The sequence below is a fragment of the Pyrgilauda ruficollis genome, unplaced genomic scaffold, assembly GCF_017590135.1.
Source record: "Pyrgilauda ruficollis isolate IOZ18807 unplaced genomic scaffold, ASM1759013v1 scaffold71, whole genome shotgun sequence".
NCBI classification, from domain to species: domain Eukaryota; kingdom Metazoa; phylum Chordata; class Aves; order Passeriformes; family Passeridae; genus Pyrgilauda; species Pyrgilauda ruficollis.
In genome coordinates, this window is record NW_024528933.1 from 246,837 (window position 1) to 272,686 (window position 25,850).

General features: G+C 39.7%; 2 protein-coding genes across 2 annotated transcripts in view; both read left to right on the forward strand.

Moving 5' to 3' along the window:
• Positions 1-1,334: 1,334 nt before the first annotated feature.
• On the forward strand, positions 1,335-12,102 carry FXN (frataxin). The gene is made up of 4 exons (XM_041485564.1): positions 1,335-1,473; positions 2,802-2,922; positions 6,256-6,353; positions 9,096-12,102. Exons 1-4 carry the CDS (start codon positions 1,436-1,438, stop codon positions 9,247-9,249), a joined length of 411 nt encoding a protein of 136 aa, XP_041341498.1. The 5' UTR covers positions 1,335-1,435; the 3' UTR covers positions 9,250-12,102.
• A 2,525-nt stretch (positions 12,103-14,627) lies between these two features.
• Positions 14,628-25,850, forward strand: part of TJP2 (tight junction protein 2) — a 63,112-nt gene continuing 51,889 nt past the window's right edge. Inside the window, exon 1 of the mRNA XM_041485548.1 lies at positions 14,628-14,977. The gene's annotated coding sequence lies outside the window, so the exon portion shown is untranslated. The remainder of the gene's footprint in view (positions 14,978-25,850) is intronic.

The window sequence follows — 25,850 nt, forward strand, 5'->3', positions numbered from 1 at the left end:
AGCGGCCGTGGCCGAGCGCCGGCTGGGGCGGCGGGAGGGGACGGAGGGAAGGGCGGCGGGTGAGGATTCCCGAGGTGGCTGCCGGCTCTGAGCAGGTCTGTGTCAGCCTGCGGCAGCCAGGGCAGCCAGCGCCACCGCCGGGCCTCCTCGCAAGCCGGCCGGCAGCGTACTCCCTCCTTCCCTCTCTCCCGCCTGCCTTCTCCTTTCTCGTTCTCTCCGTGCCTCGGGAGCTGGCGCACACCGCGGCCGGTGCATTCGGCTGCTGCCCCTCTGCAGGCGCAGACGGCGGTGCTGGCCGCCCTCGGCCGGGTGAGGTGCGCGGAGGCAGGTGCTGGCTGCGTGCTGGCACCGCTGTTGGCAGCCTCCAGTCACAAACGGAATATGGGTACACACTGGTGGAATTAGAGCCTCTCAGCCTGGACAGAGCGTGAACGTGCTCGTGGTGTTGTAGCTTTTCATTCTAAGCGTGTATAAAATGCTGTAGGGTAAGGGGTTCAGTCAGACATACAGGCAGCGTGGTGTATTTGTCGGCCTGTACCGTTGTGTCGCCCTTCTTGCTGCCTGTGTCGTGGTTTTGGACTAGCAGGCAGCTCATTGGTAATACCTGCGGATGGGTGGTACTCCACATGGAGAGAGATCGGCCTGTGTTTTGCTCTTCCGTGCTTGAAGAGAGGCTGACATAGCTCCTTTGCAAATGTCACTTGCTTTTCAACTCCGTCTGAAGTTTTCAGAACCTTGCATGAGTACACAGAAAGCAATCATCAATGCTGTTCTGCCATTAAACCGAAAGGTCAGCGCCAGTTAGGAAGAAAACGAAAATCATGCCATCTTCCTCTCCTGCTGGATAACATGAATACTTCTGCTACTGTGTTTGATCTGGGGATACAGCTTTTCCGTAATTTAGAAATCTGGAATCTGAAGTGTTTTTTGGCTCTTTGTACATAAGGAAGATTCAGGGTTTGTGTTTGTTTCAGCTTAATACGTTCCTGACTTCCAGCTGGTAGTGCAGCGTTTGAGTAGTGGATACTTAGGACACTCTGAGCCTAAGCCATTTAATAGTCTGAAGCCGCTCAGTAATTCTGTGGTAGAGCAATAGAAAAGTTAGAATAGTTCTCTTTTCCTAATTCATTCTTCTGTGAATGAGGGGGTGTGGGGCTTTATTCCATTAGCTTGCATAATGAAGACAACGATAATTCTAGATTGCTTCAATTATACAAAGACTAAAGCTGCATAATTCCTTCCGTATTAGCCCTGCGATATAGAATATGAACATTTTCCATGAGGATGGAAAGGACTTAAAGGAGCTGTTTAACTTATATGATAAGTATGTAGTTTGTAATTCATTACATTTTAACTTTAATTCCATTTTGTTTCTGCTTACTTTAAACAGCAATTACAGTATTCTTCAGATGTGAAGAGCAGGACTGCTTGGTTCATGAATTTGAGAAATGCAGGAACTCTGAGTGACACAAGGTAAAAATACATTTTGAGATATTCATATGAAAATATTGGTTATGTATTTTAGAATAACTTGTATACGTACTAATACTACCAAACTAATGTAATGTTGATGTGATGTAAAGGACAACTAAGTTTCAGCTAAAAGCATTTTGTGTGTATTTGCGAAGTTGCTTAGCAGATAACTTGTGTACCTAAATGCAGGTGTCTAGCACCATTTCACACGTGCCAGAGGATGTGAAATTTCTGCTTTTTCTGAGAGAACGTGACACAGCAACTGTTGGAGCTGTGCAGCTTCTGATGCAGCAGCTGGGGACACAGTAAAGGATTGTGGCAGATGTCTGAAATGGCTCTTGCCTTTAAGTGCCTGAAGTGGACCCTGAGCCTGTACATGAATCCTGCCCGATCCAAAGGCTTTCTGTTCTCCATGCCCCAAGGCATTTTGTGGTGTCCCTCATATAAGTGACATAGAGCATATTTCAGTAACTGGATAAGAAACTTTTTTAAAAGTTTCTATTACCAACTGGTATATATTCAGCCCGTAGTAACTGTTTCATTGCTATAAGCATTAGTAAAAACTGAGATTATTTTCCTGAAGTGTTTGTTGGTAGGGAGACCCTTTTACACACTCAGTTGAAAGCTGACACTGATAGAGATGGAACAGCTTACGTGATTTAATTACATTTTGTTAATTAAACTGTTCTACACTTGGTTCCACTAAAAAGAGAATTGGTCTCACAGGTGCTTTAAGCCTGACGTAATGGCCACAAGGGTGCTTTGAGACTCTGGAGTAGTCTGTAATTCATAAGTGTTAGTTCATAAGCACAGTTTAAATAACATCTAATTACCAGGTTGCATGGGTAATTCCAGTTGAGGAGACAAATGCTGTGCATAAACATGACATGTGATACTGACATTTCTAAACTGTGTATAGCTACAGCAAGTTTTGTAGAGTCAAATGACATATATTTCTAAATGGGAGACGCTTTTGTCTCTATTTGTAGAGTTCAAAACTAAGCAAAATTTACACAAAGTCCTATTATGAAAATGCCTTGCTTTGAAATCTGATGCTGTTTACTAAATGTGGTTAGTATATCTAAGGAAGTAAGTACCTTTTCCCCAGTTAAGAGATCTCTAATAGCAACTAATTTTGAAATTTCACCTCCATTTATAAGGTGGCTTGTCAGTTACATCACCTTAAGAAAAATGAACTTCTTGTTTTATAATATCATGTTATGGTTACAGTTTCATCCAAAGTTGTGGTCTTTGTATGTTTTTATTTTTGGGAAAATGCTGTCTTCCATGCTTTTCCTCCTAATTATGGACTTCTATGTTGTTTGTAGCTCTTTAGATGAGACAACCTATGAGAAGCTGGCTGAAGAAACACTGGACTCCTTAGCAGATTTCTTTGAGGACTTGGCAGATAAACCTTTTACCCCAGAAGATTATGATGTCTCTCTAGGGGTATGTTTTAAACATTATATTACCACAGTAATTATTGTAGGGGATTTTTTTCCTATTATTTGAAGGAGATTTTTAAATTAGTCACCTTAGTGCTGACACTGAAAATACAATTAATTCTTACACCTTTATTGTATACTGGCTGAGGCAACAATTCTGGTGAAAAGTAACACATACCATTATGTGATTTAGGGATTCAAAATTTTTAAAGTTTTCAAAATGTTTAGAGAAAAACATAATAGAGAATAATAAACGAGCACAAGAGGAGATGGAAACTGTTTTCTAATTTCACACTGATCTATAAATTTTCCTAAACAGGCACAGATATCTGGCATAGCAATCAGTTCCCTTCTGGTGTACTACATGGCATAGTACATCACATGTAACTGTTAGAGCAGTTTCTCTGGTTGCCCTGAATACAGACAAGCAGCATTTGTATTGAGCAGGTAGTGTATGTTTGTCCTGGCTTCAATGATGACAGCCTGCAGTGGAGAGAAGCAGCAGGAGAGTGCCGTGTTTGGATAGGTGTTGCAGAAGTGAGACGGGAGTGTACATGGGGAGGAGGCTACTGTCACAGGAGACATTGGATGGCTGGAGCCTTCAGAAGTCAGTTGCTCAAATACAGGAGTCACAGAACAAAAATGTCTGTGTTAATTGCATAGGGAATTTATTAGTTTTTATATAAATTCAGTTCCTGAAGTAATCTATGTGTTACAGGCCTAAACATGACTTGGAGAAGAGTGCTGTTTCTCCCTACTCTACTGTCTGCTACGCAGGTTTTTCAATACTGCAGTTTTTTAAGGTCACATAACTATCGCTCCTTCTTCATGTCTTACCACAACAAATTTGCTTTCTACTGGCACTGTCAGTTAAGGTTTTGTACTCCAGGATGTTGAATCCGATGGTTTGGTTTTCACTGTGCAAAATACAAAACCAAAACAAAAGTCTGTAGTTTTTGGACGTTCTTATGTGTAGCTTTGTCATCATAATTTTCATTCTGTATTTCTGATAGCTAGGATATAAAATGACATATTGCCAGTAGCTTCCTGTTTAGCAAATACTACTTGTTGCTTTAATTAAGTATATAGATAATGTTACAGCTAATTGCTTTTCTGGTAAAAGCATTGTTTAAACATTACTCTTCAGTATGTTTTACGATATCAGCACCTATTATCCTGATGTAACTATCCTAGTACAAAAATAAGCAATGGTTGAAATTTACCTTTTTAGTATTCCTAAACACTTCATTATGTTAAGCTGATGAGTCATAATTTTTTTCTCCGTCTGCTGTATGGTGGATTATGTTTGACATTGACTTGTGAAGCTCAAGAGGTAGTACTTTTACATCTTAATTTTTACCAATGGTCCTTTACTATATAGACAGGATGATGACAATTAATAATATGTTGTAATTTCTGTTGAAAGCAGAAGGTTAAACAGCCCAGGTTTTAATTCTAAACAAACCCTGTCAGTGCTGCAGGAAACCACAAGGTGGCGAATGTGATAAAGATCTGCTGTGCCTGTTGTAAATGTCATTGCTTTGAGCAATTTATATTTTCGTGCTCAGGAAAAAAAAAAATATCTTTAGAAGAATATTTTTGTTACCAGGAAGTAGCAAACATTCATCCAGTAGTACAAAACACATACAGCAGTATTTCTTAAAATGTGGTAAAAGTATCTTGCAATTTAAATTCTTTAAAACATTCAAATTGTATATTCTAGTATTTCAGAAGTACTGTAAAATGTATGAGAAAGTGTTTTCAACACAGCAGTAGAGGTTAACCTCTATTTACTTTGTAAGGATAGAGCAACAGTACTTTCTAACAGCTGACACGTGGTATAAATAATAGTATAATTTTTTTGTTAACGCTTTGGAAACCTATGTACTTATAGTGTGTCTGTAGAAACATGTAGCATAACATCATGCTGAATATTTAGTATGGCATTACAAACCACATAGAAGAATGCTATATACAGAACCTGTATATCATTATGCAGGCCTAATCCTCCATCCCGTTCTTATGCTGCTGTATCTCTAAAATTCCAAGACCATGAGATATGGAAAACTTGAAATTCTGACAACCAGAGAGGTAGCTTGTTCTTGCACTTCTGTGCGCTGTACTAATGTCCAATAGAAATAACTGGCGGGACAAAGAAGGCCCCTTTTAACCAGAAGGCCCTTTTATTTTTATTGTTTTGATCACAGATATAAATACCTTAAGCACAGAAACAGCATGGAAGCCAAGGTAAAAAATCAGATCCTGAGAGTATTATTTTATGCCTAGTAATACTTGAGATATGCTCCCCTGAGTTACTTGGTAAGGGAAGGAGGCTTTGAGTTGCTGCTTGTGCTACAGAGTATGTTGGCAGGCAGTAGGTACTCATACCTGAAAGTATTTTTCCCCATAGTGAGTGTTTATACATAGCAAATTGCCCGGGCAATGACAGGTAGCTCTAGTAGTATCTTCTGACTAAAGCATGAAAGGTATGATACCCTTAAAGAAGCTTTGTTGTGCTATAGGGCTTAAAGTATTTGAGATGCTGCAAACTAAATAAATTATTATCTGAATCATCACGTTGCACTCTGTAGAAATATTTCCCTTTTTAACTAGTATCATTCAGATCAACTCTAGTCCAAATATTGTTGTATTTTCCCTCTTAAAGTCAGAACAGAAAATATTTTTCTCCATTACAAGAAACATGAATCATGTCAGTAAGAAATGTGAGCAAGAAAGAGAAAATAAATGTTCACCAGGATAATGGTCTAAAGGTGGCATAACCAAAGCAAAACCAGACTCATGAAAAACCAGAATAATGGGATTTAGAACTGGAACATTTTTTCAGATATGAATCAGAATTTATCAAGGAAAAAATGTTTTTGTTCCATTACCATTACTGAAGAAAAGTAAGGTAAAATTGCATGTTTCAGAAATCTGGCAATGACACATAAAGCTTCTTGACTTTGAACCACACCAGTTCTACACTGTTCATTAGTATAGAAAAGTTGTTACTGGATGATGTTTTAATCATTGCAAAATGCATTGCAATGGTCTGGTCTTTTCAGGATGCCAGGTCCAAGCTCAAGAGTATTATTTAAGTAGGAACATTGTGAATGATACAAACACACTAAAAATCAAACTCTGGCCAGAAGTTTTAAAGTCTAGGTCAGACTCAAAGATATGCTAGGTGTAATGAGCATTCTCCTAACTATTATTGTCTGGGAGAAGGTTGAGAATCTGATACAGGTATGTAAGTTTCTGCCAATGCAGATGAAGTAACTGTTGTCAAAGTAACACGATACAAATTTTATATTTCTCACTTTCTTTGTCTTTTAAGAGTGGAGTACTAACAGTTAAATTGGGTGGAGACATGGGAACATACGTAATCAATAAGCAAACACCAAACCGGCAGATTTGGCTGTCCTCACCCACTAGGTAAGTTAGTTACGTAATATCTGCAGACTGGGTGGAAACGTACTTCCTCTTATTTATAGCATGGCACGATCATGTAATATCTTTTTCATAAGTAACCCTTCTACTCTGCATAGTCTCAAAATGTGATATAATCTAAGCGTTCAGTAATGGTTGGTATGGGTTTCGGGGCACGCTGCAGTATTACTGGCACACCTAAATTAATACAGGAAATATGTAAAAAAGAATTTTCATACATTGTTTCAGCCCAAAACCACTGCCTACAGGAATATAGCTTACTCATAGGAAATATAACCAGCAATGATTAAAAAGAAACAAACAAAGCTTCTGTTGGAAAAAGAGCGATGATGTCATCATCTAAACCTCTCTTTGTGTTTTAAACAGGGTGTCTCCTTCCCTTTTAAGCTTGTGGGATTTCCTGCTTTATATGTTTATGTATGCCCACACTGGTTGTTTTTGTCAAGCCTCTGCACTTCACAGGAGCCTGAGCTAGCTGCTTTCTCTGCCTTTCCTATTGATGTATTTTGATCCATTTCTGGTTTTGTGGTTGATTTCAGCAAGGAGGGCAGCCAGATAAGTGGGAAAATGCTGTAGCTGTCCCCCCTCAAAATCTGTATTCTTTGCCACTATCCCTGGAAAAGAACCCAGGGAGCTGATAAGTGTTAATGGTGAAGGAACTAGCTTATAACATTTTTGCGTCACTGAAACACAGGCTTCATATCTTTATAAAAACCAAAATTCAGATAATTCCTGCCTGTTTAGCTCCAGGCGAGCTAAGACATACGTGTGCCAGAATATAGAGTTGGAGGAAAAAAAAAAAATTTTTCCTTTTTATACTCCCTTAATTGGTATTAGATAAACAGTGGTATTTCCTGGAACATGATGCTATGTGTTCTCTTATTTCCTAACTTCTGAAAGGCAACTCCAGCAAATATTGTATGATCTGAACTGTCATCTTTTTAACTGCAATATGGTGGGAATTGAAAGAAGGAAATGTTGCTGCCAGTAATTGCTTGCATTGAATGGTTTGGCGCATTTTTACACTAAACGTTGACCTGTAGTCTTATATCCCAAGGGAGACAAATTTGTCAAGATGTGGCACATTTTTCTTGGAATTTTTGTTTTGGCCATCTGTTTGCTATTGAGTATGTGTACACCTGAGTGAAAACTTTTACTTAGTTGACGCTTATAAAAAAAGGAGCATGAGGGGATGTGTGCAACCAGCCAGCAGTGTGATTGCAGTAATTTAATGTAGCTCCTGACTGAAAAGACTTTTCAACCTTACAGAATATTAGCAATACCTTAATGCAATATTTTAGTTCTTTTCTCTTATGGTTGAAACATATATGCAGATTTTCTATGAGAAATACACTTAATCTATAATTAACTTGGTAGGCATTTAATAGAATTCCCCGGATCTTTGCTTCAGCTGTTAATTTGGAAGTCACATTTGTACAGTCTTTTGGAGATTCATATAACTATGAAGGTGTTTAATGTGTTAACCTTATCACTGATATTTACTGCATAACATTTAAAAGCAGTTCAGATAATATACATATTTCTTTGTCATTGATTAAATGTCTCTCTTAACCTGATTTTCATGAATGACAGAATCCCATTCCATCGTTCTCTAGGTGCAGGAGAGTATAAACATAATCTTGTGCTGCAGAGGTGAAGTGAGAGAAGTGAGAAATACTTAGTAAAATAACTGGAGCACATAACACTGATTTAAACAGCTACTACTTCTGATACAGACAGTGAGATTTCAGTGAAAGTGACTTGGATTTGTGCTTGCCTTTGTAACTTCTTACACACTGAGCAGTGGTTGGAAAGTTCTTCATTTGACTGTTGTGAGTAACTCAGGATAGTCAAGTTTCAGATCAGTGCTTATGCTTGTAGAGAGACAACCTGCAGATTGTTCTTATGTATGTACAGGATAGTCTGTTTTCTAGCAGACTTTGCGTGTTGACTGAGTTCCAAGGTATATGTCCTAAAAAATCAAGGGTTTCTCCATTTATCCCAGATGATAATTTAATTCCTTTCTGTTTTCTTTGCTTATCTAATGTTAACAGCAGTGAGTACCTTTCAGTCATTTTCCCACTTGACTGGTGGAAAACTGGGTGGATAGCAAGGTCCAGAGTAGAACCCAGGTGTTCAAATTTCTTTTTCGATACTTAATGTAGGCCTGGAAAAACCAAGCCAGTTACAATATAATAGCACAAAAAGAGAAAAATAGCATTTTAGTTATAAATCTCCCACATGCCAATATATTAGCTTTCAGGGGCTAAATTATTTTGTTGCATCTAAAAGGAAATTATCTGTGCTTTGCTGTGCTTAGAATATTTGCAAGAACTAATCAGTGTCATTAATTCAGCACTATACAAATACCTGTTGTGATATTTGTGTGCAAGAAAATTATATCTGTGAGGGAAAACTGGGATAAAGGAAGGAATTGTGGGGAAATCAGTGCCAAAAGCAGGAAGGGAAAGTGCTTGTCTCCCCTAGGAGTGACTGATGTATCTTGTCACCTTTCAGATATATCTGTTTGATGGCTCAGTAGTTCCTGACATATCAGGCCTTTTCTGCTCCACTTCCTCAGACTGCCCACCAGCCGTTCTCCATGCTGTCTGTTCGTTTTCCTGGGCACTCTATGGCATACAGTATGCATACAGGCTTCCAGCAGGTCTCCTGAAATAATGTGTACTTACACAGAGTGTGATGTTCTGTTGTGTTTTTTTTTTCTAGTGGGCCCAAGCGCTATGACTGGACTGGACGGAATTGGGTGTATTCTCATGACAGAGTATCTCTTCATGAACTACTATCAAAAGAGTTTTCAACAGCTTTAAAAACTAAATTGGATTTGTCCTCCTTAATATATTCTGGAAAAGAAGATACTTGATTGTGTTCTACCTCATGGAAGTTTAAAGACTTAACTTCACGCCAAGCTCTTTCTTAGGCTGAAGTACCTGAACTTAATTCTCTTGTTTTTCTTGGCATCAATGTATTGTGCAACAAAAATGAAAATAATATATTTTTTCTCCAGTGCTCAGTCTTTGGATTTCTGTGTGCTCTTTGAATCTGTGCAGTACACATGGTTGAGGTCACCCACGTCTGTCACTTCATTTCTTGCTTTCTTCCTGTAAAAGTAATGAATTTTTGGTTTCTATAGACTTGTTTGCATGTAAGGACTAACCACCTGGTGACTTCTGACCAGCACACAAACACTGAACTGTTCTTGGTGAAACATTCACCTAAAACAAGAAATGCCTGTCAGTTACATTGACATAAATTATGGTACTGTGAATGTATTGCCTCAAAATTTATGGCTATTGTAATACATCATAGTCACATTTAATATGTCATAGTGCATGTAATGACAGTTTTTTCCTTAGTATTGCAGAACTTGCTATTCTCCAAATTCTAAATTGTAGTGTTTTTCACCTCAGAATTTTTTTTTTTTTAGCTAAACTTTAAATTACTTAGACATTTTTGTGGCTCTGAGCATGATATGGAACTGGAAAAGCTAGTATGTGAAGCTTAAGCTGCACAGCAATATCTCACAAACATTTAATTCTGTTACTGTGCATTTCTCTTTCTCTACCTTTTTGTTCTTCAGAGATTAAAAACACCTTTTTTTGAGCTGAGCAAAATTAAGTTCATAAACATTTGCACTAATTTTATTCTACTACATTTCTTCAGTGGTTTTAGATTATCTTATCACCATGATACAGCAAGTCTCCCCGTGGTACTGTGCTGATGGAGAAATGTCGTAGAATCAAGTATTATTCTTAGCCTGATGAAGCTGTCTTCATTAGGCTTTTAAATATGTGAAGGAAATAAACTATATACTCCAGATCTTACAACAGAAACATTTAAAAGAAATCATGAACAGCAATACTTCAGCAGTTGCACTGTTGTAATATTACAGCTTGCAGGTTTTAGCTGCCTTCCTATGGAAGGACCAAATTGTTGACTAATGCATGAGGGAAAAATTGTACCACAGTCTTGCGGATTTTATGAAAAGATGTTCAGTGCACAATATTTTTCTTTTTGGTTTCTCTGATGCTGTGGTTAGTTTGGCATGATTCTCTAGCTAGCTTGATAAATAAGGATTGATTTTTGTCATTGAAAAACAATAACTGTAACGTGTTCTTGCCCAGTATTTGCATTTAGAGTACAAGCATTGTTACCTGCTATTTCTCACTACTAAACAGAGAGATGTTTCAATGGAAGTAACTCTTGGTTAATTGTTCATGCTGTGTGTATGTTTTGCAATCAATATAAATTTCAGCTCTACTGAATGAGGTAAATACAATGACTCCCAGACCTCATGAATATAACAGTAAAGCATGTGTTTTCAAAAAAGTACAGGAAGGTAAAAATAGAATATGTTTTTGCTGTTCTGAATTTAGAACAGTGAAGATAACTTATAGCATATGGAAATAATGTATTTTTATGTAGTTACTTTTATAATATTTAGCTCAATCTCCTACAATTTTAGATAGTAATTTAAACAAGTTTGTGTAGAAGTTCATGACTTGATATTTGAATCAAGTATACCTAGTTATTCCTTTGCCTGACCACATGAAATTATTTTTTCCAATTGACTTCTCCAAAAATTATTTTCTTAAGTATTTGCATGCAGTATGACCACTGACATGCATCTGATTCATATCTGGAAGTTTCATTTTCCATTCCCTTACGTCTGGTAGAAATGTTCATACAAAAATAAAATTGCATGTGAAATTCTTAATTCATTATGTAAAGGTGTGATTCAAGAGTTTGATGATAAGGGTGAAGGCCACAGATATGTGCATACTTTTGAATTCTTTCTGTTTCTTAAAACACATCTTGGAAAGATTCTGTCCCAAGTGTGGCCAGTGGCCAATTGACATGAATTTTGTGAGAGCAGTTCAGCTTTCACAGTTTACATGCCTTGCCCTTCATCTGTAACACTACTGCTATTTATGCAAACTATTTCATGGGTTTAGGTATCTGAATAACAAATGGATTTAATCTTCGCTGAAGATAAATAGAGTCAGCAAGTTAGAATGAGTTTTATCTCGATGTGCAAAATGAATCATAGGACATGACTCATTTTTTGCTTTAATACTTGCATCAAATTCTAAGTAGGGGGCAAGGACTCCCATGAGCCATCACACTTGTACTATGGAGACACAGAACGATCTCTGATCTTAATGTCAGACTGCTTATTGCCCAAGACAAGTAACACTTCTGTACTGATTTTTTACTTCCGTAACTTGTGGAATTCTGTTGTATAGTTTCACACCTGACATGTCAATAGTTTCTTGCTTCACCTCTCCCAATTGAAATAGCTGAAGGACAATCATTAAATATAGACTATGCACAGATAGTATTAATACGAACCACTCTGTTATGGGCATTACTTTTTCCCACAATACAGTTGCTCCATTGTTGGTGAAAGAGAACATGCAGAATATTTTGGAAGGATAAGTTGCCATTTCATGGCTTTACTGGCTGCCCAAGCTCAGCACATAAATTGGGATGTGTTGGGCTTTTTAGGTATACCAGAATTTTCACCAACTGTTAATCTCACCTAAAAGTTCCTGTCTGGTGTTTGTAAATTTTCTTTTCCACTTGTGGGTAATTTGTAAGAAAACATTACCTCTTTGCGGATTGATCCATGTGATAAAATCATTACATCTTATTTCCTTAAAATTCCCAGTGTCTTTTGGCAACTTCAATAAATGGGATAAAGGCCTGTCCTGAAGAGGAGGTATTAGAATAAAAGAAAGGGGGTTTACAGGAAGGTTTGTGTTTATTTTAGCTTCTGGTTAGTGGTTGAACTCCGCGATTGTGCTAACCAGCTTTGTAATATGTGGAAGTCCTGGGAAGGAAGGCAGAGGCTTGCCAGAAAACCTGGAAGAACATTCAAAATTGTAAAGGAAGCATGGGAGGTGCAGAATCAAAGTCTATCAGGGAGAAATTACCTTTGCCCAGTCGCTGATGTCATTGGCAGGGCAAGGAGAGATGTGGGGCAAACTGCTTCATGTGGTTCTGTAGAGAATGGTGTTTTAAATATATTCCATACCACTGTTTGTAATTGTAACCAATCAAACATCTTCCAGTCCATTTTACTATTGAGATTTTTTTTTTTCATTCCTGTATAAAGATTTAAATTGTGTGGACTTACATCCATCTCTCTCCCAAACTGTCTTTTATGTAAATTGTACTGCTGGCAGTTGTAGAACAAAGACAGTATTCATGCCTTTTACCGAGGGAGGTGACCAGTGAAGATTGCTTTGCTGCTGATAGGATAAACATCAGCCATAATTATATAGCCATGAACAATAAAAGTATTCTAAACAGTTCCTAAACTGCAAACTTTTTTTTTTTTTTTTTCAGTTTAGGTTAAGGAAAGACAGACAAGTTTAGATTAGAAAACAATAGATGTTTAAAATAAGGCATATAATGTTGCTGCCCTCTCCAGTTTGCCAAATTGATTTAAAAATTTTTTGTGTTGCGGTAATTATGTAAAGTGATCAGTAACAGTGAATAATGTTGCAAGCATTGTTGCTTTCCAGATGTAGGCTCTTCTGCTAGCCATCAATGTTCTCTACTGTTGTTCTAAAAGAAATCAGTTATATATTTAATGTGTCCATAGTGTTACTCAACAGCATTTTAGGAGCATTAACCAGACATCCTAAGGCCACTGTTACAAAAGATTTTGAGAACTAACAGATGAAGTTTTAAAACATTCATTAAGGAAAAAGAGGGAGAGCCTAGGGAGGGCCCAGTGTAGACCAAGTAATCTGACACATACCTGGAAGTAAAACTAATTTTCCATTTCTTGTGCCTTGATTCTGCCTGAAAGCAATATTGCATTATGTGCTGATCATAGAATTAGTCTGTAGGAGACTGAAAACACCAAGTTTATAAATTAGCCCTGAATTAGTCTCTTTTTTTTTCTTCTTCTTTTTTTTTTTATTTTTTTTTTTTTTTCATTCTGACTTGTGCTGTTGGGGCTTTTAGACTGAAATAGGTACTTGAAGGCTAGTGTATGCACATGCATGTTAATTATTAACAATAGCTAGAAGCAGGCCTTTTCATACAATATCTGAATGCAGTTTCATATTTGCTCTAATAAAATAGGTTCTTTCAGGGCCTCCTTCCAAAGTCCAGCCTCTTCATGAATACTTGTTTGCCTTCCTTATCTTACTTTCTGTATGCATGAACTGTACCTATTGAGGAAGAAATTTATCTGAATTAGAAATGCAGTGGGAATCTAGTATATTTCTCACCTGAAAATAGCAACAAACCATAAACTTTAAGTAGTCTTTGTTCTGCAGGCCTGATACGATGGGAATGTGCTGTTTAATTTTAGAGGGGCTTGCAAGGGGTTTAACTGTCCACCAGATAAGACAGCAGATAAGGAATTCCTGGTGACATTTAGTGCTTTACAATGCAAAAGAAATATGACTCCAAAGAATCCTGCCAGGGCTGTTTGGCCTTGCCTTTCTCATCTCAGCTGCAGGACAGCAGTGATGCCGAAAGCTGATACCTGTGGAATGCCAGCCTGGAGTGTTATTTCTCTCATGGTATGTTACAGTTTCAGGAACAGTGTTGGTGGACTTGCAGAGTGACGCAGGGTGTTCCAGCCTGGAAATGGAGCTACTCTGCCTTCTGCTAATCCTGGGTATTTCAGCTGAGAGTGATAATGTGAACAGAGCTCTCTCGAGCTGTCAATAAAGCGGCCGCAGCAATTCTGTGATAAAGGGCAGGGAAAAGCAGATTGAGAGGCGTACGTGGAACACTGAGCTGTGGTGTTAAAGGCTGTCTCAGAGGTCTTCCCGTTAGAAAGGTTCAGATGGGCAGTGATCCCAAGTTCCAAACAACACTGATGTAAACGGAAAACACACCCCAGCGCTGGGCTGGGTGACGGTGCGCCCGGCCAGCGGCGACAGGGCTCCGCCGTGCCCGTCTGTAGGTCCGCTCTGCTGCCTGGGCGCGGCGCGGGGTGCCTGGGCAGAGCCGGGGAGCAGACCTGGGGGGCAGAGCCGGGGTCCCCTGCCGGGAGACGGGACGGGCAGAGAAAAGCCGGGGGGCGGGGCGGCCTCGCCGCGGTGACTCAGCGGCGCAGAGCACCGGGCTGCGACCGGTATTTCCTGTTCCCCTGCCGCCGCCGCGGGTGTTGGTGTGTGCGGGCGTGGGCCGGGGTAGCCGGGCGAAGGCACCCCTGGACTGGAGGGGCGGCAGCCGCAGGTGGGGCACGTCTAAAGAGGGGGTGCGCCGCCCGCCCCGTCCGGCCGCCACCGCCCCTCCCCTGCCGTCCCCTGCCCTCCCCATCCTTCCCCTCTCCTCCCCACCTGGGGGCGAGGCCGGCACCTGCGGCGGGAGCCCGCCCCGGCGTGGCCGCGCCGCCCCCGCCCGCGCCCCGCAGGAAATCGCCCGACTAGGCGGGAGCGGCCACAGCGGACCCGGACCCAGCCTCAGCCTCGTCCCCAGTCCCAGCCTCGGCCCCGCACTCGGATTCGAGGCCCCAGTCGCTGCCCGCTCCTGGGCGGCGACGCAGGGCAAGGCACAGTCCCAGCGCCGGGGCGTCTCTGGGACCTCTGCTCCCGCTGCCAGACGCCCGCCGCGAGCAGGCGAGTATCCCCGCGGGATATCCCCGCCCCGAACCCGCGCTCACCGCCGCTTTCCTCCCCCCGGGCAGGTGCGGTGCCCCCCGGCACCCCCTGTCCCCCGCGGCCGGTGCCTCCGCTCCCCGCCCCGGGGGCCGCGCTGCGGCCACGAGCTGCCCGGCTTCTTCTCGTTCCTTTGTGTGCTTTGGGTTTTATCGCCCTCTCGCCTGCGCTCCTCAGGCGCGCTTTGCCGCCTTTGTCCGCGGGAGTCGGATCCGCCGCACCCCCCGGGCCGGTGCCCCCGGGCCGGTGCCCCCGGGCCGGTGCCCCCGGGCCGGTGCCCCCGGGCCGGTGCCGCGCCCGCCGCGCACCTGGGCGGCGCGAACAGCCGGGCTCGGCCGGGGATCGGCTTTTCTCTAACGGGATTAAGCGGCTCTCGGTGACTTTTTCCGTGATAAGTACTTTCCGGGAGAGCACGATACTACGTGGAAAGTAGGAGAGATGTCACCGGCGAGTCGGGGTGTTTGTTTACCCGGGTTATTCCCGGGGGGGGGCGCTGGGGGGGGCGGGTCCCCCGGCCAGCCCACGCCCCCGCCGTCGGGGGCTTGGGCTGCCTTTGTTGCGCAGAGAATTCCTGAAATCTTTATGTTGGCACATCCTGGGTGGATTCCAGCCGTGCCTTAGGCTTTGGCTAACTGGGTCAGGGGAAGTTTCAAGTTAACAGGGAACCGTGAAACAAAGGACAGGCAGTTCAGAAGACAAATGTTTTAACTGCCTGTTAAAGTGCCTTGGCACCGGCCGTGTTTGCGGTGCTGGATCCCAGGTACATTAGATTTTCACCCCGGAGTGGCAAGGTTGATCTACCAGTGGCATGCAGTTGCTTTAGCTCACAGCTCTGCCCTTAGTTACCCCGTACTTGAAACCTGTTTGCATTTTTTTTCCAGCATGAGAAAGTACATGCTGTTTGAACATACTTATACAAATGAGTCGTATAACAAATCAGAAAACTTTCATGTTTCACTGTTGCTTTCTTGTAGTTATTTACTTGAAACAGAGAGAATCTCTGAATTATCTGCTCCCTAGCTTCATTTCATAAAATTGTGTCGGTTTCCACAGCTAAGATGATTCTCGAGGGCTCTTGGCCCCACAGCTGTGCTCCAGCAGAGGCTGCAAATGACTGCTTTGTTGTAACCTTCGGAGGTAATTATCAAGGTCGCATCATTTGCAACACAATAGATTACCTTTTCTTTTGTTTTGCAAAATTTTAAAGGTTGAGAACTGTGATTCACTTACGGTTTGGAAAATAAAAGAGAAACTGGTATGTGCAAAACTTCGTCTTTCATTTGTGGAGCATTTGTCATCTAAGGGTTTAACTATCAGCTCTTTCAAATAGTGATACTTGTCAGAATCCAAGAAGTCCTTGCGTGGCAAGAATGGCAGAACCTTTCAGGTACTGAAAGGCATAGGAGGTTTGTTTGTTTGTGTGAATTAATACTAATGGAGAGATCACCAGGCTGCTTTTAGAAACTTAGAAAAATGTTTTTCATTCAGTAAGCATGTGTGCGCCACTTAGACATGGTCAGTAAGATTTATACTTAGTAAAGCATTATTATGAGGGTTGTCTTAAGCCTTCTGCCGAAGTTTTCTGCATATATTTGATTCTTAGGTGAGTTTACTGTTATAATTGCTTCTGGACTGTTACATGTAAACATCTTAGGCCCTAAACATCGGTTTCAAGTAGCGGCAGTGACTTCTCTGCCCTTTATAAAAAGATGACACTGTGGACTGGAGAACCTGTATCTAATTGTGCTTTGCTATTGCCCTCTATCACTGGCAGTAACTGCTGAGGTGCTTAGTGCCACTGCACTGGATTTTTGTGAGACTAAAGGCAAGTGTTGGGAATTATGCAGCAGAATTTGAGTGATCCCAACACTTTGCATGAACTATAATCTAAATAGATCTCTTCAGAATGAAGCGTCAAAGTAATAGAATGTATGATACTTTTTTGATTGCTTAATCCCCCCTTTTCCTGGTTCCGTGTCCTCTAAGGACAACCAGGAAATCTTTCTTAGTGATTAAAACAATGTTTAGGTAGCTCCGTGGCTCACAAAATGGGATGTGCCGTACCATTATAAAACCTATATGCTTAAAAGCATTAGAAACCTCCTGGACCACAGTAATCCTCAACTGAGGAACGGCCTACTATTCCAGGACTACTTCAAAGCTGCATTTAACTTAGAGCAAAAATCTGGGTGATTTGGGAACTATTAAAACACACTTGTGTGTGTGTTTTAATAGTTACCAATCTTGTCTTTCTCCAGAACTTCCTTGTAGGGTACAGGAAATCTCGTGTTACAAGACTAGTCACTTTTAATTGTTGAAATAACAGTATTTATGTACTCATGGATGGTGTAACTTCTGTCATACTGTGGCTGCGTCAGTTTCATCCCATTGCAGTATTCTTGGAATTGGTTACTCTAATGACAGGGGGAACAGAGCACATATTAGAACAGCTACAGGTCTGTGAGGTTAGAGATTTTCAAGTCTAGTTTATTTTCAAATAGGTATGAAATTTCTAATTGCTGGGGAAAATTTATTTTTTTAAATTTGACAATTGATCTTTGGCATCAGCTGTGGATCTTAATCCCAGATTGCAGTGGATTTCTGTGAACTTTGGAAGGCTTCCAAAAATGAGATAAGCTATTTATAATTCAAATATTTATGGCAGTAAGTATGTAGGGCATAATTTTGTCTTCTGATAGATGAGTCTTACCATAGTGAAGAATGTTTGCAAATGCGGTGCTACCTACAAAGATTGGAGCAGTGACATGGAGAGGACTGGTTTTGCATGACTGTGCTTGCTGGCATACACGCACCAGTGCACATCATCTTCCAGAGTCAAAGGTTCAGTCTCGGTCCCATGACCAAGTGATCTAAATGCATTGAGAACTTACATCATCACAATAGAGCTGTTCAACCATGGGACGCTTTTCTCAATTTTCTAACCCTGTCCTCTTCCTCAAAAAGACCAGCACTAATGCTGGATACCTATGTCTGCTCCCTTGAAAACTTTGCTTACTGCTTGTTCTCAGAGTCTTTGAAACCTTCTGTTGCTCTTTAATTGTCTTTTACCAGTCCTTGGGTCATCCTGGTCCTACTTCAGAAAGTAATTTTTTTTTTTTGGAGTTGGAAAATTATGATTTAGAACCTGCTGTAATTATGTGGGTATTTTTGTTTGTGGTTTGGGAGGGTTTTTTATTTGTTTATTATTTGGTTTTTTGGTTTTTTTTTTAGTTTAGGTTGGGATTTCTTTTGTTATTATTTTTTGGGGGTTACTGCCTTTTTTGTTGTTTTGCTTTGTGTGGTTTTTTGGATTTGGCTGTGGGAGGGTTTTTTGGTTTTGTTTTTGTTTTTTTTTTTTTAGCAGACAAAGCCATCATTCAGATCTAGAGAGCTGAGGTTATTTTTTACTTAAATATTACATAATTTAAACAAGTACTAACTGCAGCATTGTAATTAAACAGCTTGATGCAGCAGTAAACTATACTCAGGTCATTTAATACCTTAAACTATTAATGTTTGGGTTGGGTTTTAGTTGGCTTGTTATTGGTTTTTTTGTTTTGTTTTGTTTTTCTTTTTAAACCGATTGCTTTTTGAAAGTGCATGTCGTTGAGGGATGTCGTAGTTTTCTATTTCAAATGAGAATGCAGACTGTGTCAACTTCTTTCTGTTCAGTGTGAGATGGCTCTTGCATTTCTGAATGTATTTTGGACGTTTATGATCCAAGCTTAGTAATAACAGAGTGAGCAGTGGGAGCTCTGGTTTGATATCTGGTACAACATCTACCCTGGTGTGTATTCATCAGCTGCAGGCTTTGTTTTTAGGAAACATGAGCTACCCAAGTCTTCCTGAATTTAGGTCAGCATTGTCGTTGTGCATCTGAGTCCCAGAACCTCAGATAACCATGGCTGCTAATCTAGGAAAAAAACGAAACTCATTAGTGCTCTCTTTTCTCATGAATAATGTGAAAACGACAGACAAAAATACTGCCTGATACAATAGTAAGGTCAGTAAGAAATGTGCAAGGCAAGATACAAAGCCCTATTGTTCTGTTTTTTTTCCCAGTGCCTGGTCCCTTTTCATGCTTTTCGTCTCTGCTTTTGTTTTGTACCAGCAACCCAGAACTGCTTTTGAGAAGTTTCTTTTTACTTCTTAAATGTGTGCAATTATCTGGGGTGTGGTTTATATACATGTGAAGTGTCAGGTTTAAGATGTTTCCTTAGGCTTTCCTATGTTTTCATTGAGTTAGACATGAGTTCATGTGAATTGGGCCACTGTGGCTTTTTCCTAAGACCGGCTCAATGACACCTCTCCCTAAAGGATTGTGTTGTTGTAACTCTATTGTACCAAACTCATTTTTTTGACATAAGCTGATAAAGTGACATACTGATAAACTGAGTGTGAGCTTAAGAATACAGCCTCATCATAACCAAGATTTCACGTGTTGGTTCAAGCTATGTGTTATCTGCCCTGCCTCATTGATTTTTGGTTGGGGTTTTTAAGGCTTTAGAGAAAACCCATAAATCTCTCCTGCACGTCACTTAACAGCAAGGCTGTCTGTAGTCTGGCTTGCACTCTCTATTCTAACATCTGCTTCATCATCTAGCTCTGCTTAATAACCAGCAGATTTGACTACTGGTATCTCTAGCCTCCTTAGCACAACTTTGTGTAAGCTGATTCTGAGAATCTCCAGGAACATATGGACTGTTCAGGGAAGGAGCGATCTCTAAGGAGGGGCCAAAAGCAACTGCAATCCGTGAAGCTGTGAAAAAGAAGTTCCCAGTCCTCCTCCTCTCTTTTCATTCCCACCTCCCGCACTCCCAGTCTGATCCTTGATGCTCCTCTACCTTACGATTTTTCTAGCAGATCAAACTTTACATACATGCTGGTTGTGGCGCAAACAAAACACCTGTATGTTCCGCAAGTTAACAATCGACTGTCACAGTTGTTCTTATCACTTAAGCAAAAGCAAGTAAGAAAAGATGCTTGTTTCTTTGCTCTCTTAATAAGAGAATTCTTTGATCTGTAGCTGTTACACAGATTTTTGTTGAAAGATGAGAAAGAACAGGATTTTGGACTTTTCACAAAATGGAAAGTAATTTGTGGCTGCATTAGGCAATGACTGTCTCTTTTTTGGTTGGGTCTGAAGTGACTGAGGATGTGATCCTGCCTCTGCCATCAGTTTACAAGAAGTATGCTCTACATCTAATTAAGAGTGCATGACTGTTTTCATCTGTTGAGGATTAGAGCAAAATAAAGCTTTTGCTTTGATCTTGTAAATGTTTCTTCAATGGAGAAAAAAGCTCTGTCATTCTTTCCCCCTTCTCAGAAACGCATTGTACTTTCCGAGGCATCACTTGTGTGCTCTCAGTTAGGAAAACTGCGCTGTTTCTTTCCAAGAAAACTTTTGGTTTCTGTTCTTCCTGAAAAAATACAAAGACAGAAAAAGTGGAGTGGACAATAATTCTCCAGCAGGGAACAATGGAGAACAGTCTTTTTAAGACTTTGTTTGCTCTACAAAAGTCATTCTTAACTAACAGTGCAGGTACTAGCAGCTTTGAATTTCTGTTTCTAAATAAAGTTGAAGGAAGTTGATTAACTGTGAGTCAGTCTCTCTCCCTCTGGATACCTGGAGGTTTCACACACCATTTAACCGAAAGCAGTACTTAGGAGTAACTTGTGCTTGTTGTGTGGGCTTGGCTTCCCTGTGTGCAAGACTAGTGATGGGGCTCCTTTTCTGGTCAGAATTAATATGCTTTGCTCAAAGGGACAAAAGATTGACCGGAGCTGCACTTAATGCTTTTTAGACTCTGCATAGGACTGGATTTGAAAACTACTGTGGGAAAGTTTTTTTAAGAACTGTTTCTTTTGATCTGTAAGGGAAAATTTAGAGTTAAAGAAGTGTTAAGGGAGAAGGTGTACAGAAAGAAATACCAAAACTTCATAGGTGAAAGTGTGGTAATACTGAAGTTGTTAATGAAACCAGCTTGAGGGAAGACTCAATTTTATAAAAGTAATTCTGTTTTTTTGTAAAATGGAACTGTCAGGAACTTCTACAGTCAAAAGATCCTTAAGTACTGGAATTGTCAAAAACCACTCACTACTTGTCTTGTCTTTTCTTTCTCAGTACAGCCTTTACCATAGATCTGCCAAAGCTACAAGAAGTCAGGATGTATGCAGGCTTAATGACGTTAGCTGTGCTTGCAGGCTCCTAGAACTACCCTTCTTTCCTAAGCTTCTTAATGCTTTGTATACAGATGTTTAAAGTTGTAGTTAAGTGTTTTGGGGGGTTTTTTTTGCACACGGAAAAGTAATTTTTTGCTTAATTTAATTCATGTGGTTTTAATATATTATTTTTTAAACGCATCATTACATTTCAGACTACATACTCATTATCAGCATGTTCCTCTGACAACTGTAGTGCTGTTCTCTGAGTCTAAAAGATGCTTGATTTTATTTTGATCTTCTAAGATCAGTCACATGGATTGCTATTTAGTAGTTACACTAGATAGTTCAGTGCGTGCATGTACTAACATAACCTACAAATGTGATTGGATATTAAACCCCAAATATGGCTAATGCAGGATTGTAAGTCATGTAGAATCTGGAAATAGTTATACAAATCTTGTTGTTAAGAGCTAAATATTTTATAGCACAGGAAATCATCTTGGTTTCTAAATAAGTAACATGTAATATGATATCACCCCAAAAGAAATACACACATGTTTAATAATACTAGGGAATAAGTAATATGCACAGTTTACAGAGGGAGTCGTGGTTCCAGGCTTCAGTCTTCCTGTCACATCTCTTCTTCATATGTTTTTATCTCTAATACTGCCTAAGTGCATAGTATTTATATAATACATGTAACTATGTATATCTAGATATATATATAAGCATTCATTTCTTACTATCTAAGAAGCATTACATTTACATTTCCTTGATTAGTTTTGCAGTCAAGTACATGTCTTTGAATATTGCAGTTTGACAGTAGTGCAGTGTTTCCAAAATACCACTGTTACTTCTTTCAACATGTGCATCTGTCTCCACCTTTGCAGTTGATACCTGAGGTCTTTGGCATGCCCAGTTACTTACCTCATGGCTAGAACAATTCTGATGTGGGATGTGGCTTCTGGCATCATGTGAGACACATTTGAATGACTAGTGGGTATCATAATGGGAGTCTCTAGCTTTCTTTATTCTGTACAAGCCACATAAGGAAATATTTCTCCATGCCTTTTCTGAGTAGATCAGCTAAATCCCTTGTGACACTTCTAACATAGCTTTCTGGTGCTTTCTGGTGAGAAAAGTTAAGGCAAAAGCTATTTTTGGCTGTCACTGTCTAAAATGGTCTCAAGTTTTCTGCGCACATCTCTTTTATTCCCTGGTTGGATTTGACAGAGAAGTTACCTAGTGCTCCATTAGCAGTTGAAAGATTATAGACAGCAGAGATTTAGCAAAGGATTAGTCAATTGGAGAGTGTGCATTATCCGGCCAGGCTTAGAACTGTGATTGTCTCTTCAATCATTTTCATTAGTGTCTTATTCAAAGATCGAATTATGTAACAGTGACGTTTCTGGGGAATCTGGTAGGAGTTTTTCTTCAGTTTCTCTCTCTCTTCTGCTAACTGTCCTAGCCTGGGAGAGGGGAAAAAAGCGTTGTTTTTATGCTTCAACTTGCAGAATGTTTTAAAAAGCAGTATTTCAAATCATTGAAGAGGCATGACTTCAGTTGCACCATCTGCATTTGGATGATAACGTGGTGGAACTCTTGAGAAAGGCAGGATGCGGTACAAGAAATACATAACTATTTTAGAAGCAGCAATAGGTATTACTCCCCTTAACAAGAGGGAGCTGCTTCCTGAGGGTAGACACGCAAATCTGTGGCAACATCCAGGGTAAGTGTTAAAAAGCAATCAGTGAGTAACTATGGGAAAAACTGTGCTCACCTTGAATCATGCATTTTTAAAACTTCTTATCAGAAAGAGGAGAGCTATTAATAAAACAGGTAATCTTTTTTTGTACCTTCCAAGCTCTGTATCTTCAGTAGTTGTGGTTGAACTTAGTGGTTTCATTAGTGATTTCTGTGTACTACCTGTCCTTGGCTAGAGGAATAACTAGGACAAGGTGTTATTTTTAAATTAGGAGTTTGCTGAAGAACATGAAGAATAAACACATGTATATTCATCAGAACAGAAATAGCTGTTTTATATTTTTTTGCTTGCTACTAACTTGACGTATGTGTGTGTTTCCCCTCTCCTCATTTAAAAATATGCACATGTTAATTTTTATCTGTCAGAGAAGCAATTCCTAAAATGAGAAAAGAAAAATCACTTTTGTCTGTGCAGGCAACCTTACTTCTCTGCTTAGTAGCGGGAGTTCATCATACTTAGGAATACTGTTTCCCTACAAGAAGGTTTTTCTGATTTTTGTTAAAAACAATCCAGAGTGCTTTCTTGTACCATACAACTTGAGTATTAGGCTTCAGAAAAATCCTTGTGTATGTAACTGTTTCCACCAAAAATGTATGTTGTGTGGAAAGCAGTTGTCTTTCTCTTCCACCTGCAGCTGCATGAGTAGCACGGATGGATAGGTGTCTTCAGCGTCCTTCTGGTCTCTTCTTGTATTTTTGTAATACAATAGAATGTTGTCATCATGTTTCAGACATTGCAGAGGAGTGCAGAATATGAGAGGCTTTTGTCCAAGACCAATTAGTATGTTTCTATTGGTTTGGAATAGCTCTGTGTAAACAAGACTTCAAAGAAAAACTTGGATTATAATTGTGGCTGTTTGACTACCACTGACTTCAGATGTATCCTATAATTTTTCCACAAATGTGCTTTCTTTAGTGGTGGTAGCAACAGTAAAAGCAAATAAATCACTAAATATCATATGATTTTTTTTTCCAGATCTATCACCAGAACCACAAAAACTAGTCTAGAAAATACACTGATGGAAATGGTTTTGTATCCTTTTATTAACACAAGTGTTCTTCACGTTGGTTCTAAATTTCCAATGTCATGTTAATGAGTGCTTGTAGAGCTTTCTGTTAAAAACTTGCCCATTAAAAGGGATTCTGTGCAGTCTGTTTGGACTCAGGACAGCAGAGTATGCTGAACTGTGACTTCCTTTGGTTGTTCCATAAAAAGGCAAATCTCTGATTTTTTCAGGTGCTCTTTATATTTTGATAAAATGGTTCCTGGTTTCTCCTGCTATTTTGAGAAGCTGTGTTGGAAGGTTCTTGTATATATATTCTTGTAGAATTCTTCTTTGTTTTCAAGTAGGTTAGTCTGGCCAGAGTCACAGCTTGAATCAAGCCCTCTAAAAATGAAACTTACTAACTGTAATGTCTATTTCTTTTGTAACTGTGACTCTTTGTCTTTCCTCTATTACTGAGTATTAGTCAGTATCTAAGTACAAAATACACTCTTAAAATTTGTTTTTATTTCCAGCATTCTTATTTGGACATCCCCATGCTTTCAGGGAGAGGTTTAGTTAAAGTGATTGTTGTACACACTTAGAATTTCAAGCTAGTTAAGATGTATTTGGATTATGTTTGGATTTGCCATTCCAACAGTTTCAGAAAAGCAAAAACCTGTTGTCATTGGACTGTAATAGGTATCTCTTTTATGTTTTTATTAAAACTGACAGGGAACGAAAGGTTGGTAAACAGCAATTGAGTCAAAGTAAACCAAGTTGACAAAAAAAGCACTGTTCTTTTTGTAGCCGCATACTGCTTATTCTATATGACTGGAATAAACACATTAATAATGCACTTTGTTAAGATCAGCTTATCACTCAACTTCTAGAGGTACCCTGTTACATTCTTTGTAAAAATAAAATGTGATAAAAGTGTGAGTGTGTGCATATAGGAAAAAACTTTAACAAAATGAGACACTTTCCAGAACCTAATACTGAATAAAAGGTATTGAGGTCCTTATTTGTCAGCTCCTCACTACACAAATTCAGGTGCATAATTAAGCACTTTATTTTTCTGAAACATCTCTTAAGATAAAAAATAGCACTTGAGTGTGATGGCTAGAGCCATTGTTTCCAAGTTGTAAGAGTTCTGCTTAAAAACCCAGACTACTGTGCAAAAGAAAGCAGGAAAGGCAGGTAAATTATTTTGCTAAGGTCTTCATTTATATTTTCATATCAAAGACATTACAAAGTAAAGTTTTTCTACTTCCATCTTTGCTTGGAGTAGTGATGATTTCTGTGACAGATAGATTGATTTTTATAAAGTTTGACAAAGGGAAAATGATGGCAGCAGTGGTAGTTAGGTTTAGCTTGCTTGTGTGACTTTTGTGCAGCCTCCAGAATAGTGTTTTGTGCACAGCCTAGAACAATATGGCTGAAGTTTGTTTCAAATGCACAGTATAGCTTGTGCTGCTCTTTGGTGGCCATATAAACTCATATAAAGCATCTTTTTCTTCTGCAACTTCAGAAATCATGCCTTGACTTAAAACTGTAGTTTACTTTTAGAAAGATGCTTTTATGCTGGAAGACCATGGGGAGAAAGGATAAAATAACCTTCTGGTTTCGAGGTGTGATGTCTGGCAGCTGCATGCATTGTTGCATGTTGTACGAAGTTAATCTGAAGCAAAATGTATTTTTAAAAAAATTTATATATTTTAATTTTGCTTTTTCAAACCTGTGACCTCATTATATTTGTGCTCAGGAAAAAGTGGGTGTGACACACAAAGCATATCAAAACTTGGGCCAGACTTGTAGACAGTGGGGAAGTTCTGCAGAATTCTTTCAGGATGTCTTTCTTAAGTCTTTCAAGTGATCTAGAAATGGCTAATGGAGTATTAACCGTAATGAAAAAACATCTA

What these genes read in the sequence shown, in the direction of transcription:
- FXN (XM_041485564.1), top strand. Translation starts at nt 1,436, where the DNA reads ATGAATTTGAGAAATGCAGGAACTCTGAGTGACACAAG. An exon ending in GGAACTCTGAGTGACACAAG is followed by an intron (nt 1,474 to 2,801) that starts GTAAAAATACAT and finishes TGTTGTTTGTAG; the next exon opens with CTCTTTAGATGAGACAACCT. An exon ending in ATTATGATGTCTCTCTAGGG is followed by an intron (nt 2,923 to 6,255) that starts GTATGTTTTAAA and finishes TTGTCTTTTAAG; the next exon opens with AGTGGAGTACTAACAGTTAA.